Raw genomic sequence first — 18,079 nt, forward strand, 5'->3', positions numbered from 1 at the left:
GAGAGCCAAATCATGAGTGAACTCCCATTCACAATTGCTACAAAGAGAGTAAAATACCTAGGAAGACAACTAACAAGGGATGTGAAGAACCTCTTCAAGGAGAAGTACAAACCACTGCTCAAGGAAATTAGAGAGGACACAAACAAATGGAAGAACATTCCATGCTCATGCACAGGAAGAATCAATATTGTGAAAATGTCCATACTGCCCAAAGGAATTTATAGATTCAGTGCTATCCCCATCAAGTTAACACTGATTTTCTTCCCAGAATTAGAAAAAACTACTTTACTATGGAACCAAAAAGAACTCGTATACCCAAGACAATCTGAAGCAAAAAGAACAAAGCTGAAGGCATCACGCTACCTGACTTCAAACTATACTACAAGACTACAGTAACCAAAACAGCATGGTACTAGTACCAAGACTACAAGACTACAATAACCAAAGCAGCATGGTACTTGTACCAAAACAGATACATAGACCAAGGAACAGAACAGAGGCCTCAGAAATAACACCATACATTTACAACCATTTTATCTTTGATAAACCTGATAAAAACAAGCAATGGGGAAAGAATTTTCTATTTAATAAATGGTGTTGGGAATACTGGCTAGCCACATGCAGAAAACTGAAACTGGATCCCTTTCTTACATTTTATACAAAATTTAACTCAAGATGGTTTAAAGACTTATTAAGACCTAAAACCATAAAAACCCTAGAAGAAAACATACACAATACCATTCAAGACATAGGCATGGGCAAAGATTTCATGACTAGAACACAAAAAACAATCACAACAAAAGCCAAAATTGACAAACGGGATCTAATTAAACTAAAGAGCTTCTGCACAGCAAAAGAAACCATCATCAGAGTCAATGGACAACCTACAGAATGGGAGAAAAGTTTTGCCATCTGTCTATCTGACAAAGGGCTAATATCCAGAATCTACAAAGAACTTAAACAAATTTACAAGAAAAAAACACCACCATCAAAAAGTGGGCAAAGGATATGAACAGACACTTCTCAAAACAAAGATACTTATGCAGCCAACAAACATATATAAAAAAGCTAATGGTCACTGGTCATTAGAAAAATGCAAGTCAAAAACCACAATGAGATACCATCTCATGCCAGTTAGAATGGCGATCATTAAATTGTCAAGAAACAATAGATGCTGGATAGGATGTGGAAAAATAGGAATGCTTTTATACTGTTTTTATACTTGTATACTTTTATAAAATTAATTAAATTAATTCAACCATTGTGGAAGATAGTGTGGCAATTTCTCAAAGATCTAGAACCAGAAATACCGTTTGAACCATTACTGGGTATGTACCCAAAAGATTATATATCATTCTACTGTAAAGACACATGCACACGTATGTTTATTGCAGCAATATTCACAATAGTGAAGACTTAGAACCAACCCAAATGCCCATCATTATAGACTAGATAAAGAAAATTTGGCACATATATGCCATGGAATGCTATGCAGTCATAAAAAAGGATGAGTTTATGTCTTTCGCAGGGACATGGATGAAGCTGGAAACCATGATTCTCAGCAAACGAACACAGGAACACAAAATGAAACACCGCATGTTCTCACTCATAAGTGGGATTGGAACAATGAGAACACATGGACACACAGAGGGGAACATCACACACCAGGGCCTGTCAGGGGGTGGAGGGTTAGGGGAGAGATGGCATTAGGAGAAATACCTAATATAGATGGGTTGATGGGTGCAGCAAACCACCATGCCACGTGTATACCTAGGTTAACAAACCTGCACATTCTGCACATGTACCCCAGAGCTTAAAGTATAATTTTAAAAAAGGGGAGAAATCTGGAAAAAAAAAAAAAGACAATTAATTTATATTAAAGATTCGGAAGATGTAAATGTAGAATTTTTCCTCTAGCCGGTACATGGGGAAGGTTGACATGATGACTTCTTGAGATCCTTTTAATCGTATTTTAAAAGCATAGAGCTAGGAGAGATATGGATTATCTCCGGTTTTTAGGGACTACGTATTTCAAGAGTAATAGACAAAGGAAAATACCGAGATTACTTACCCAGTGAAAAATCTACTAATTTGTTATAGCCATCTGAAGCTTCATTTTTAGAATTTAGGTTATTAGTGAGATGAGATTTCTATCAAATACTTCTGAGCTATAAGCAATATGAAAGGACTGCTAATATAAAAATTTTCTTTATTTTCTTGATCCTCAGCTTTTATTCAGTGGTCCTTGTGAATTGAGTCTGGATGCCTCAAAAAGATAAATGTTTCAGAAACTAAAAGTATGGTTATTGAAAGCCTGGTTTATAATCATTTTTAAGAGGGTTTTACTAGTCTGACTTCATTCTTTTTTGGCTTATTTCACTCAGTCTGCTATTTAATCTTTAATTACAGGCCACAAAAGAAGTAATAGAACGGGAAGCACCAGGGATGGCCCTGGCAATGCTGATGGGATCACTTAATGTTACACCTCTGGGCATGCTCTCTAGGTAAGAAAGTCACCAACCTGTTGCAGAGAAAGTTAATTCCATACCACTAATCAATACACTATATTGATAAACCTAAGAAACTTTAGTCTTAACATTTAAGTTTAGCCCTTGTTTTTCCAGGGTTAAGAGCATTAGTATTCTGTAGCCACAATTTTCCCACTTCACTTCTTTTTGTTGTTGTTGCTTTGGTTTTTTTTTTTTTTTTTGCCTATTAAGTTAAACTTTCAGAGACTGTTATATTACTACTGGTAGAAGTTATCAATTCCTAACCCAGAGAATCCAGTTTATTGCTATGTAAAGTTACTGTTTTCTGTGATTGTTTATAATCATCAGTTGATATCCATTAATTGTAGGTAAATACTAATTTAATAAAACTAAACTGCCAAGTTTATTAAAGTAACTCATTCTCACAAGTTAGGAGCTTATATTCCAATTTATAAATAGGCATGTTGATGTGCTGTTGTGAAAAAAAAGCTCAATTCATATTGTTAATCTTTTAACATTTGGCAACTGGGTATATTTAAATTATTATATTACATTAATGATATACTATTATTATATTAAATTAGTCTACCTAAAACTATGCCTTTGTTGACACAGATGTTGATATCCATCCTCAATTTAATAGTAATTATTTGCCACTATTTTAGCAACTCTTAGGTTTAAATCCCCTAAATGAGGACAATTACATCATTTAAGTTAGAAGTGTCAACTTAGAATCTGTTGATTTAATGAGCATTAATTAATAGTTGATCTCAGAGCAAGCTAAAAATATATAGCAACTGTATAGTTTCAGGGTTTCATAATTGATAGCCATTTATGTATCCTGTGTGCAGTATGAATATAAAATTAAATGTGTCCATTGACTAGTATGGAATATGAGTTGTAATGTTCTTTCTGTTACATAGACAGTTTATATCCCATCAGTGGCAGCCACTTGAAGCACAGATACAGGAGATTATGAATGGGTCATTAGTTACTATATTCTCTTTGCTGTCACATGTACTATAACATTTAATTTTAGTAAAAGCAAATAAAGAATTAAGATACCATGATGAGACTAAAGCTAAAGTTTGTGCTGGCCTTTAAGGAACACCAGTTGATTCTTTCATAGTGTTCCTTTTTTAACCATTACTTATATTACCTACACCAATGAGTTCAGGGGATCCCGTTTTTCCTATGGAATTAAGTAGTTTTCAAACATAAAAGAACTCTTTCTTGTATACAGGCAATAACATCAAGAAAGAATTAAACTTCATTCTCTTGCTAATTCTTTTGTAATAAAATTTTAATTTGGTAAACATAGTAATATGCTTATTTGCCAAGTCCCATATTAAGCATTAGGGATTCTAAGGTTAGAAAGAAAAATAAGAAATGGTCCTCCCCTTAAGGATCCCACAGTTTAAATGGAGAAATTTTTCTTTGCAACTGTTAAGATAATTCTTCAAATTAAATATAGCTTTCTTGATCCAGTATAGAAATACCACTTTTTGTTATATTGAAAGGTTTTTCTGAATTAATTTTTTTCTCCCTTTTGTATCCTCATAATTACCAAGCACTGGACTGCTGAGTGAGTGGAAAATTAATTAGCAGGAGCTGATTCTAATTACTTTGGAATAAGTTGTTCATCTTTATCCTGAAAGCTTTGAAAATTAATACATATAAACAGCATGGGCGCACCTTCTGGCTTTTCTGTCTGTGCATTGCTGATTTAACTGAGAATACATTTACATACTTTGGAACAGACATAGTAGTTTACATTAGTTATAGAAAAGGGGATATTTCCCTGAATGTTCATTTTTGTGCTTCTCAAAGCCATTTTTAAAATCATTATTTTTATAATAGCCATGATTAGATTGGTGTTTCCTTTCTACAGCCTTTCTATTCTGTATGCACTTTTGGCTTTGTACATGCTTCTACTATGGAACATGTCATAGTATATTGTAATTAATTATTTGCTTGTCTGTATCACCTAGTTAGTAGAAACTTCCTAAAGACAGGAGCTTTATCTTATTCTTTTTTACCTAAAACAAATTCTGACACATAGTAAGTACTCGAAAAATGTTTATTGTTGTGGTTACTATGGATAAATCAGTGTTTTACCATGGTTCTATAGCATGTTTTTTTCAGGTAAATTAATGCATCAAGTTGGTGCCTTACTTTCCTATTTTTATGTCTAGAGAGCAGCATTAAATAAAAATAAATGTTTAAATCATTGCATATGTTTGAAATGGTTCCCTACTATTTGGACAACTTAATATCCTCCAAATTTTTTATATAAGTAAGTTGGGAGATATTATGAAGTAATGGTTAAGAGCATCATCTCTGAAGACAGATTGCTTGTGTTCTACTATGTTAATGCCTTTTTTGTTTTCGTTTTCTCATCTATATAATAAGGATGTTAATAGTACCAAATTTCTCAGATAAAGTGAATTAATCTATGTAAAGCACTTAGAAAACTGACTCATAGTAACTGTTAAATGATGATCATGGTTGTTGTTGTTTGAGTTTTTGTTTTTAGAGCAGGTCTGTTGGTGAAACCTTTTCTTAGCTTTTCTTCATTAGGAAATGTCTTTATCTCCATACTACTCCTGAAGGATATTTTCACTAGATACAGAAATCTGGGTTGACTGTTCTTTTATTTCAGCATTTAAAAAAAAGTAAAATAAAATATTATTTGACTATCTTTTGCTCCATGGTTCCTGAAAAGAAATGAGCAATCAGTTCAAATTGCTGTTTCCTTATGTGTAATGGCAAATTTCCCTGGCTGCTTCGAAAATATTTTTTCTTCAGCTTTAGTTTCAGCAATTTGATTATGATGTATCTGGGTGTAATTTTCTTTTAGATTATCCTTCTGGGTTCAGTGAACTTTATGATTCTGTAAATTTATGTCTTTTACCAAATTTGGGATATTTACTTTTTTTTTTTTTTTTTTTTTTTTGCTGCTTCTATAACATGAATTTTAGATTTTTTGGTAGTGTCTCACAAATCTTTTTTACTCTGTATTAATTTTAGGTTATTTCTATGATCTATCTTCAAATTAGCTGACTTTTGCCCTCTTTCATCTTCATTCTGCCTTTGGGCATATCTAGTGGCTTTTATTTCGGATATATTTTCAGTTCTAAATTCTCCATTTGGTTTTTTTGTTAATGGTTTCCAATTTCTCTGCTAAGAACTTGTATTTTTACATTTATTTCAAAATTATTGACCTTTATGTCATGGAGAATAGTTATAATAACTGCTTAAAATTATTCTTCTGACAATTTCAATATCTGGCTTACCTTGGAGTTGACATCGGTTGATTTCTTTTCCAATGAGAACTGGTCAAATTTTCCTTGTTCTATGTTGAGAAATTTTGGATTGTATCCTGGACATTCTGAACACTACATTGTAAGTAAATTATTTAACTCCTGTTAAAATCCTCTGGGGAATTTTAATTTAGTTAGTTTTAGCAATTGATCTGATTGGGTTTAGACTGTAAATTCTGTCTCACTTTCTGTGGGTAGTGGCTCAGCCTTTGCTATATTGTTAGTGTCTGCCCAGTACATGAACCATTTAGGAGTTAGTTTGAGACTTGGGCAGCCGTATGTACTATGTTTATGTTTTAAAAGCTTTTCTTGTACTTCTTTTATACTGTCCCACGTATTCACAGCTCAGGGGTGACCCTGGAACTTGGGTCAGTTCACATACAAAATTAGAGAATCCACCTTCTTTAGCTGTCTTCTTTCCAAGAATTTCCCCCCCACTCCCCAGATTCCAGGGGACCCCATTCCCAGTTACTCTGACCAGAAGAGGTTTCTTACAGAGTATTAAGTCCCTTTGCAATTATGTAGTTGTACACAACTGACCTTTGGGACAAAGAACAAAGAAAAGAAAAAAAGAGAGAAAGAGATTCCTCTTACCTCAGTTCTTTAGACAATATCGGCTCTTTTTTTGGTTTCCATTAGCCAAAGAGATAGGTAGGTCTTCTCTCTGGGCTTCGGGTGCTAACACTGTCATCATTATAGTATTGCAGCTCCACAATTAGGCCTAGCCCCATTAAGAGCTGTTATTCAAGCTCTGACTTCAGTCCCAAATCTGCCTGCTATTATTTTACATTCAGTGTCATCAGGTAATCACTGTGTACTCTGTAAACAATCAGTAGGAGAGAGAAGCTATGGTTACTTTCTCCATCTTGGCTGACACCAAAGAACAAGTGTTGTAACTTTAATATCAGATCTCTGACTTCATATTTACTAGCATTTACTAGTAGTGTTACCTTGTTATTTTACAAGGTTTGGCACATCTTGTTCCAGTAGTTAACTAAACTACCCACAAAATAGTAGCATTTAATCTCCCTAAACTTATAATTTATTCCCTACTTGTTTTTTTTAAAAGATCAAATACCCTTTTTTCCCCCTAAATTTCATTAAAAATAACAGATCAACCACTGTGGTTATACACTGAAGAATGATTTGTCATGAATTTTATTCTCAGTTTTGTCATTAATTTGATTTATGATCTCTACTTAGTTTTATAGGGATAATACATAGCTCATAGAAATGTTATGAGGTCCTTTAAAGATTTACTCACACGTCTGTGTGTGTGTGTGTATAAAATAAGAAATATCTAATTCATAGAAAGAGAAATTGATTGCCAGTTTTCCATTTTAGTATAAAGAGATTTACCATTGTAATCTTCAATGACTCATCTTTCAATTCTGTAGCTGTAATAAACACATGCACAGATTCTAGGGAGGAGATAACACTTTCCATTTGCTGCCAAAAATGGTTTTATAACTAATATTGGTTAAAAGAAAAATTTCAGGAAATAAAAACACAACACTTATTTTTTATAGACATGAATCAAATTATTCTTAGTATTATTTAGATAATATTAAAGTAACATGGGTCATTTAAAGTAACAGTACAATCATCTTGAAGAGTTTCTATTTTTTTAACCCACACCAAATATACTTAGCTTATGAAAGTCTATAGGGGAGCAGAAGATGGCGCAGAGTAGTATGTATCAGGAATCTGTTTCTCCATCTGGACAACCATTGAACTGGCAGGATCTCTCTGATATAACTATTTTGGAACTTTGTAGTCTATTCAAATGTTTACAGCTTACTGGAAAAGGCTTGACTAGTAGATTGTGGTTAATCTGGGTCAGTTTTAACCTAGTGTGCTACTAGCCAACCATTTTCCAGTGCTCCAGCTAGCAGGTACTAGAGTTTATACGACAGCTTGTGGAAGACAGAATGGGCAATTAAGGACCTTATCCTCCAAATATTGGGGATCCAGGTTCTGTTTGTGGATTACTGCTTTGGGTTGTAGAAGTGCAGAGGCAAAGACAGGATGCCATTGTTGCAACCCACACTGGCTGAAGTATCTTCAAGGGATTTAGAAGGACAGTACCTACATTTTCGCCTACATTTTTCTTCTTCTCTTTTGGGACCCAGAAATTATAGAATTAGAACATTCAAAAACAGCTACATATATAGGGGAATTTAGAAAGTCACTATGCATGCCCAGAGGAAAAGGCAGGCTGAGAAAAAGAGAAAGGCCTTAAGTTTATACCTCAGGCTTATCTTTTACACAGAACACCTTATAACAATTAAAAAAAAATAAAAATAAAAACAAAGCAAACCATAGGGAAGGGAGAGAAATTGATTTCCAGAATACTGTATTATAAAATTCAAATATTCAGAGTTCAAAATAAAATGACAAAGCCAAGAAAAAGTATGATCCATTCAAATGAAAACATAAATTGACAAAAATCCATGAGGAAGATGAAATGGTGAACTTACTAGACAAAGGCTTTAAAACAACTGTCTTAAAGATATCTCACAGAACTAAAGGAAGATATTGACAGTGCCAAGATAATGATGTGTGAGCAAAAGTAAATATCAGTAAATGTATTAAAAAACATAAAAAATAGTCAATCAGGCAGCTAAAATGACTTCTCAGTTTAATATCATCTTTTAAGGCCATGATGGCACCATCTATAATCAGGCTTCTCTCTACTGTATGCAGGAGGAAGTGGCCACTATTAACAGCCCTCCCTTTTTGTAGCATTAGACAGCAACAGGCCACCCTGAGATTATTTACAGAGGGCAGCTATAAAAACACTTACATATATATTCAGTCCAGGCTAGAAAATACTTTTTCCCCATGAGTGTGAAGATTCATATTGTATGCTAGTAAATCTCTCTGCACGTGTTCATCATGACAATGTACTCAGGAGTTCTAAGTCATGATGAGCATCCTGCAGCAGTTCCAGTGAATCATGTATGAAAAACATGTATCCTTTAAAAAAATAAAGAAGATAAAAAAGAATAATGAAGAAATGAGTTGACAAGTACAATTGCTGGGAAAAAATCATTAGAGGGATTCAAAAGCTGTTTTCAGCAGGCAGAAAAAAGAATCAGCAAACTTAAAGACACAACACTTGAAATTAACAAATCTGAGGAACAGAAACAAAAAAGATGGAAGAAAACTGAACAGAGCCTAACAGACCTATGGAACACCATTAAGCAGACCAGCATACACATTATGGGGATTCAAGATGGATGAGTGAGGGAGAAACGGGCTTACCAGAGCAGACTCATGAACACTAATAAGCATGGGAAACTGTCAGGTAGGCAAATCTAAACTATAATTGACAAATTGCTAGAGGTTCAGTGCAGACAACTATGAGAGTTAAAAACTTCAGGGAAACTCAGTTACAGGGGAGCCGCTATACTTTTGTGAAAACTCAATGGAACCTAAGGGACCTGTGGAATAAGTCCTTCAGAACAACCAGGTTCTCACAGTAAATATTAGAGGAAAATTCCCTCATGTTTCAGCAGGGAAGGGAAAAGGGAACTATTGTGAAACACACCAGAGTACTCTGTTCTTCTTAATGAACCCTAACCCCAGGAGAAACTACTTAACCTGAGCCTACCCTGTTGGAGTATAATCAAATACTAACTTACCTAGAGGAAGGGAAATACCCAAGTTCAGCTCACTCTAGCCGTCATCTCCCATGTAACAGGGGAGGAAAAATTGAGAAAAACTCGTGAAGCTCACAAAAGGCTCACTAAAAGACTGAGACCTGGCCGGGCATGGTTGCTCACACCTATAATCCCAGTACTTTGGGAGGCCAAGGCAAGTGGATCATGAAGTCAGGAGATCGAAACCATTCTGCCTAACACAGTGAAACCTCGTCTCTATTAAAAGTACAAAAAATTAGCCGGGCATGGTGCCACATGTCTATAGTCCCAGCTGAGGCAGGAGAATCGCACCTGGGAGGTAGAGGTTGCAATGAGCCAAGATCGAACCACTGCACTCCAGCCTGGTGACAGAGCAAGACTCCATCTCAAAATATAAAAAGACCAAGACTTAACCATAGGACTATAGCATACTTCTCCACCCCCACACATCCCCACCATATTACTGGAGGCCTGTCTACAGCAGTTCCTTTTACCTGGAATGTTTGGCTATGAAGAAAAATTACAAGGCATATCAAATGGGAAAAAAATACAATTTGAAGAGACAAAGCAAGCATCAGAAGTAGACATGGCAGGAATGCTGGAATTATCAGACTGGGAATTTAAAAATCATTGTGATTAATATGCTAAGTGCTCCAATGGATGAAGTAGGTACCATGCAAGAACAGATGGGTACCATAAGCAAAGAGATGAAACTCCTAAGAATCCAAAATAAATGCTAGAGATCAAAAACACTGTAACAGACATAAACAGTGCCTTTGATGGGCTTATTAGTAGAATGAACACAGCTGAGGATAAAAAAACTGAGCATGATGATCTCTCACTGCATACCTCCAAAACTGAAAAGCAAAGAGAACAAGGGCTGAGAAACAAAACAGAACAGAGTATCAAAGAATTTTGAGACAACTCTAAAAGGTAAAACATTTACATAATGTGAATACCCAAAAGAGAAGAAAGAGAGAAACAGAAGAAATATTTGCAACAATGACTGAGAATTTCCCCAAATTAATGTCAGATGCCACAAAAACAACTATACCTAGACATACCATATTCAAACTAGAGAAAATCAAAAATGAAGAAAAAATCATGATAGAGTCCAGAGGGGAAAAAAAACTCCGTATCTATAGAGGAAGAAAGATAAGAACTACATTCAACGTGTCCTCAGACATGCATTTAAAAAATCAGTCTATGATTTGGGGCATACAATATGTAAAGACGTAATTTACGACATCAGTAACTGAAAGGGGTGAGGACAGAGCAGTATAAGAGGAGAATTTTTGTATGCTATTGAAGTTAAACTGGTATAAATTCAAATTATTACTTTAGGATGTTAAATGTAATCTTCATAGTGGCCACAAGGAAAATAGACACAGGATGTACACACACAAAAAAAAAAAATGAGAGGGAATTAAAATATTCACTAAAAAATTTAAGAACAAATGAAGACAGTAATGCAGGAAATGAGGAGTTGAAAAGCTATAAGGCATATGGAAAACCCTTAACAAAATGGTAGAATTCCCTTTTTGTCAATAATTAAGTGTAAATGGATTAAACTTTCCAATCAAAGAGACAGAGATTAATAGACTGGATAGGAAGGCATGAACCAGCTATATGCTGTCTACATGAGATTCATTTTAGATCCAAAGACATAAATAAGTTGAAAATGAAAGGATAGAAGAAGACAGGCAAATAGTAACCAAAAGTGAACCATGATGGCTATAATATCAAATAAATTTTAAATCAAAAATGTTTATCTTAAATCCAAAAAGTTTACAAGAGACAAAGGATATATGTTACTAGAAGGTTTAATTCTGCACAGTAATATTATACTTATAAACATGTATGCACTTAATAGACTATCAAAATAGATGAAGCAAAAATGAACAAAATTGAAGAGGAAAATAGACAGCTATGCAAGAATAGTTGAGGAATTCAGTACCCCACATTCAATAATGGATAGAACAGCCACACAAAAGGTAAGCAAAAAAATGTAAGAACTTGAACAACACAATAAACCAACTAGATGCAACCCACATATATAAAACACTTTACCCAACAACAGTAGCATACACCTTCTGAAGTACACATGGGACATTCTCCAAGATAGAGCATGTTAGGCCACAAAGTAAATTTCACTAGGTTTTTTTAAATAGATGCCATAAAAAATATATTGCAAAACAGTATATTCTTCAAAGCATATTCTCCAAAAAGAGAATGAAGTTTGAAATCAATAACAGAAGGAAAACTGGAAAATTTACAAATATGTGAAAATTAAACTCACTCAAACAACCAATAAGTTAAAGAAGAAATCATAAGGGAAATTAGAAAATATTTAAAAATGAATTAAAACAAAAATACAACATACCAAAACTTAATAGTATGCAGAAAAAGCAGTACTGATATTGCTGTAAACATTTAAAAAATAATTACATTTTTAAAATCTCATAACAGCAGTCTCATTTTATAACTTTATAAGTTAAGAAACTAGAAAAAGAATAACAACTTAAACCCAAAGCTAGCAGAAAGAAGGAAATAATAAAAATTAGAGCAGAGATAAATGAAATAGAAAATCAAAAAACAATAGAGGAAAATCAACTAAGCCAAAGTTGGTTCTTCGAAAAGATCAACAAAAATCACAAAATATTAGCTAGATGGACTAAGGGAAAAAAAGAAACTCAAATTACTAAAATCATTAATGAAAATGGAGTCATTAGTACCAATTCCACAGAAATGAAAAGCACTAGAAGAGTATAGCATAACAACTATATGCCAATAAGTTGAATACCCAGATGAAGTGGACAAACTCTTAGAGACACAAAACCTACTGAGACTGAATCACAAAGAAATAGAAAATCTGAATAGACCCATACCTAGGAAGGAGATTGACTCAGAAATTAACAGCCTCTCCGCTGGGTGCGGTGGCTCATGCCTGTAATCCCAACACTTTGGGAGGCCAAAGCAGGCGGATCACTTGAGCACAGCAAGAGCAGCCTGGGCAATATGGCGAAACCCTATCTCTACTAAAAAATTCAAAAAATTAGCCAGGTGTGGTGGCACACACTTGTAGTCCCAGCTACTTGGGGATCTGAGGCAGGAGTATCACTTGAGCCCAGGAGGCCACACAGTGAGCCCTGATTGTGCACACTGCACTCCAGCCTGGGCAACAGAGTGAGACCGTGTCACCAAAAAAAAAAAAAAAACCTCTCTGTTTACAAAATACCTGGACCAGTTGGCTTCACTGATGAATTCTACCAGTTATTTAAAGAACAACTGACACTGGTTATTTCCAAAATCTTTCCAAAGAATCGAAGAGAAGACAACACTTCCTAACTCATTTTACAAAAGGCAGCATTGGTCTCATACCAAAGACAGGAAAAACAAAACAAAACAAAACAAAACTGCAGGCCAATTTCCCTTAATGAATGTTGGTGCTAAAAAAAAAAAAAAAAAAACCAGCAAACTGATTGCAGCAGCATATTAAAAAGAATTACACAACATGACCCTAGAATACAAGGATTGTTCAACATATGAAAATAAATCATTGATTGTAATATACCACAGTAGCAGAATGAAGGGGGAAAAAAAAAACCCATATGATCATTTGATGATGGGTTTTCAGCATCAATGGATGCTGAAAAAACCATTTGTAAAAATACAAGTTTCATGTTAAAAACACTCAACAAACTAGGAAAAGAAGGAAACTACCTTAATGTGATAAAGGCCTTATGTGAAAAACCCACAGCTTACATCATATTCAGTGGTGAAAGACTGAAAGCTTTTCCTTTAAAATCAGGAACAAGATGGGGATGCCCACTTTTTCCACTTCCATTCAACATAGTATCAGAACTTCTAGCCAGAACAATTAGGCGATAAAAAGAAGTGAAAGGTATCCAAATTGGAAAGGAAGAAGTAAACCTATCTTTTTTTTGACATGATTATATATGTAGAAAACCCAAGATGCCACACACAAAACCATTAGAACTAATAAATGAATTCAGCAAAGTTGCAGAATACAAAATCAGGCTGCAAAAATCAGTCGTATTTTTATACAATGACAACGAACGATCCAAAATAAAATCAAGAAAATAGAATAGAATCAAGAGCCCAGAAATAAGCCCTTGCATATAAGATGCTATAATTTTCAACAAGGGTGTCAATTCAATGGGGAGAGAATAGTCTTTTCAACGAATGGTGTTGGGAAAATTGGATATCCACTTGCAAAAGAATGAAGTCAGACCTCTGCCTACTGAATATAAAAATTAATTCAAAATGGATCAAAGACCTATACACAAGAGCTAAAACCATAAAACTCTTGGAAAAAAAAAAGGGGGGGACAGCTTCATGACATTAGATTTGGCAGTCATTTCTTGGGTATGACACCAAAAGCATAGGCAGTAAACAAAAAACTAGATAATTTGGACTTTATTGATGTTGAAAATCTTTGTACATTGAACAAAGTAAAAGGGCAACCCATGGAATCAAGAAAATATTCACAATCACATATCTGGCTAGGTATTAACATTCAATATATATATATTTTTTTAAATTCCTACAATTCAACAAAGAAAATGCTATTTAAAAACAGGCAGAAGACTCAAATAGATATTTCTCCAAAGAAGATACACAAATGACTGACAAGCACATGAAAAGATCCTCAGCATCAATAGTCATTAGGGAAATGCAAATCAGAACCACAATGATATACAACTTCACACCTATTGGGTTGGCTGTTATCAAAACCATACTAAATAAGTGGTGGCAGAATGTTTAGAAACATCGTGCATTGCTGGTGAGGATGTAAAACGGTGCAACTGCTGTGGGAAACTATGGCATATCCTCAAGAAATTAAGCGTAGAATTATATGACCCAGGAACTCCACTTCCGAGTTACATATCCAAAAGAATTGAAAGCAGGGGCTGGGTGTGGTGGCTTACACCTATAATCCCAACACTTTGGTAGCGTGAGACAAGAGGATCACTTGAGACCAAGAGTTTGAGACCAGCCTGAGCAAAATAGTGAGACCCTGTCTCTACAAAACTTGTTTAAAAAAATTAGCCAGGCCTGGTGACACACACCTATAATCCTAGCTCCTCAGGAGGATGAGGGAGGAGTGTCACTTGAGCCCAGGAATTCAAGGTTACAGTGAGCTGTGATCATGCCACTGCATTCCAGTCTGGGCAACAGAGTGAGACTGTCTCTTAAAGAATTGAAAGCAGGGACTATAATAGATATTTGCAAGCCATATTCATAACATCATTATTCACCTTACCGAAAAGTTGGAAGCAACCCAGATGTCCATTGATTAATGAATGCATAAACAAAATGGGTTAAAGACATGCAGTGAAATATTATTCAACCTTAAAAATTATTGACAATTCTAACACTTGCTGCAACATAGATGAACCTTGAAAACATTGTGCTAAGTGAAATAAGCCAGATTATATAAGGACAAATGTGTGATTCCACTTACATGAAGTATCTAGAATAACCAGATGCATAAAGAAAATAGAACAATGCTTATGAGCGGATGGGGAGAAGAGAATGGAGAGGTTTTGTTTGGGATGATGAAAAAGTTCTGGAGATGGACAGTGGTGATGGTTGCACAATAATGTGAATGTACTTAATGCCACTGAATTGTATACTTAAAATTAGTTAGAATGGTAAAGTTTATGTTATGTGTATTTTACCAGAGTTCCTTTTATAGCTATAGGACAGGAAATGCAACATACATAGAATGTACATTCTCTTGAAACATTCCTGCAATGTTTCAGGCCCAACTTCCAGACTCCAGTATGACCGGAGGTATACTGGGTTTCAAAAGACAAGTGACACAGATGGTGTGAGTACCACCTCAACACAGGAGAGCTGCCACCTTTCTCCTCCTCTCACCCAGCTTTTATATTTTCCTAAATATCATAGCTTCGTAAGAGATTTGTGATAGCTGGATCTTACTCGTTATAACTCATAAAATAAACAATGTGAATAACACGGTTCAGGTTCCTCAGGTTATCTTCAGATCTTGACAAAGAGCCTAACAACTGTGGGATAGGTTTAGTTCAATACATAGATCATAGCATTTAGATTACAGAATCAGTTCAGTGCATTTTTTGAGTAAACAGTTTTGACCCAGAGTTAACTCTTTAGCTGTCTTTAGCTCTGGAGGGAAGTTTGAATTCAGTTGTTATCCCCTCCATGTCATAACCACATGATGACTTAGATTTGCCTAAATGTGGAGGCTAACAAACATCAAGCAAGGGAGAATTCAATTTAAAGTGACTCTGGGTGTTGAAGCAGTGGACAGAAGTAAATCCTTTCTGGAAGAATTCTACTTAACCGCATCCTCAAATATTTCTCAGAGATAAAGTTCTAAGGAAATTAGTATGTCATGGGGTCAGGGAGGTAGGGGAAGGTGACAAAACACACAGGAATTAAGGCAACAGATTATAGCTGGACTCTGAAAGACTTAAAATCTCGATATTATCAAATAATATTAAAAATAAATGTAATATATTTAAAGAGCTAAACAATAAGCTTAAAAATTACATTGAGGAACAAATAAATTTGAAAAAGAACTAAACTTTTATTTACATCTGAAAAATATAATAATAAAAATTTTAAAACTTAATGGATAGATTCAACTACAGATTATAAACAATTCAAGAGAGAATTAGGAAACTTGATGAAACTATTGGAAGAAACCATCCAGAATTCAGCTCAGATTGACAAAGAAACAGAAAAAAAAAAGAGAAGTTAAAAAGCATGGAGTAGGTCCTGAGCAAGATGGCCGAATAGGAACAGCTCCAGCCTCCAGCTCCCAGCGCGGGCAACACAGAAGACGGGTGATTTCTGCATTTTCAACTGAGGTACCGAGTTCGTCTCACTGGGAAGTGCCAGACAATCAGTGCTGCTCAGCTGGTGCAGCCCGACCAGCTAGAGTGGAAGCAGGGCGAGGCATCGCCTCACCTGAGAAGCATAAGGGGGAAGGTAATCCCTTTTCCTAGCCAAGGGAAACTGAGACACACAACACCTGGAAAATCGGGTAACTCCCACCCTAATACTGCGCTTCACCAAGGGTCTTAGCAAATGGCACATGCCACACCTGGCCCGGAGGGTCCCACGCCCACGGAGCCTCCCTGATTGCTAGCACAACAGTCTGAGATCTAACTCCAAGGTGGCAGTGAGGCTGGAGGACGAGCGCCCGCCATTGCTGAGGCTTAAGTAGGTAAACAAAGTGGCCAGGAAGCTCGAACTGGGTGGACCCCACCTCAGCTCAAGGAGGCCTGCCTGCCTCTGTAGTCTCCACCTCTGGGGACAGGGCATAGCTAAACAAAAAGCAGCAGAAACCTCTGCAGATGTAAATGACCCTGTCCGACATCATTGAAGAGAGCAGTGGGTCTCCCAGCACTGAGGTTGAGATCTGAAAAAAGACAGACTGCATGCTCAAGTGGGTCCCTGACCCTTGAGTAACCTAACTGGGAGACATATCCCACTAGGTGCAGACCGTCACCTCACACCTCACACGGCTGGGCACACATCTGAAACGAATTTTCCAGAGCAAGAATCAGACAGCAACACTCACTGTTCAGCAATATTCTATCTTCTGCAGCCTCTGCTGCTGATACCCAGGCAAACAGGGTCTGACCTCAAGCAAACTCCAACAGACCTGCAGCTGAGGGTCCTGACTGTTAGAAGGAAAACTAACAGGAAGAACACGCACACCAAAACCCCATCAGTACATCACCATCATCAAAGATCAAAGACAGATAAAACCACAAAGATGGGGGAAAAGCAGGGCAGAAAAGATGGATATTCAAAAAGCAGAGCGCATCTCCCCCTCCAAAGGAATGCAGCTCATCACCAGCAACGGATCAAAGCTGGACGGAGAATGACTTGGACGGAGAATGACTTTGACGAATTGAGAGAAGAAGGCTTCAGTCAATCAAACTTCTCAGAGCTAAAGGAAGAATTACGTACCCAGCACAAAGAAACTAAAAATCTTGAAAAAAGAATGGAAGAATGGATAACTAGAATAATCAATGCAGAGAAGGCGATAAACGAACTGATAGAGATAAAACCCATGACACGAGAATTACGTGACAAATGCACAAGCTTCAGTAACTGACTCGTTCAGCTGGAAGAAAGAGTATCAATGATTGAAGATCAAATGAATGAAATGAAGCATGAAGAGAAGTGTAGAGAAAAAAGAGTAAAAAGAAATGAACAAAGCCTCCAAGAAATACGGGATTATGTAAAAAGACCAAATCTACATCTGATTAGTGTGCCTGAAAGTGAGGGAGAAAATGGAACCAACTTGAAAAACACTCTGCTAGGATATCATCCAGGAGAACTTCCCCAACCTAGTAAGGCAGGCCAACATTCAAATCCAAGAAACACAGAGAACGCCACAAAGATACTCCTCGAGAAGAGCAACTCCAACACACGTAATTGTCAGATTCACCAAAGTTGAAATGGAGGAAAAAATGTTAAGGGCAGCCAGAGGGAAAGGTCTGGTTACCCACAAAGGGAAGCCCATCAGATTAACAGCAGATCTCTCGGCAGAAACTCTCCAAGCCAGAAGAGAGTGGGGGCCAATATTCAACATTCT

At 36.0% G+C, this 18,079-nt stretch overlaps 1 protein-coding gene across 8 annotated transcripts in view; it reads left to right on the forward strand.

Annotated features, from left to right (window-relative positions):
- The window catches only part of GPHN (gephyrin), a 767,219-nt gene that overhangs the window by 416,253 nt on the left and 332,887 nt on the right, over nucleotides 1-18,079 (forward strand). For all 8 annotated transcript variants that reach the window (XM_011994243.1, XM_011994246.1, XM_011994241.1 and 5 more), the window contains one exon: nucleotides 2,410-2,504. In XM_011994243.1, the coding sequence (XP_011849633.1) occupies nucleotides 2,410-2,504 (95 nt within the window). The remainder of the gene's footprint in view (nucleotides 1-2,409; nucleotides 2,505-18,079) is intronic.

Source organism: Mandrillus leucophaeus, unplaced genomic scaffold (assembly GCF_000951045.1).
Source record: "Mandrillus leucophaeus isolate KB7577 unplaced genomic scaffold, Mleu.le_1.0 Scaffold448, whole genome shotgun sequence".
Classification (NCBI taxonomy): Eukaryota; Metazoa; Chordata; class Mammalia; order Primates; family Cercopithecidae; genus Mandrillus; species Mandrillus leucophaeus.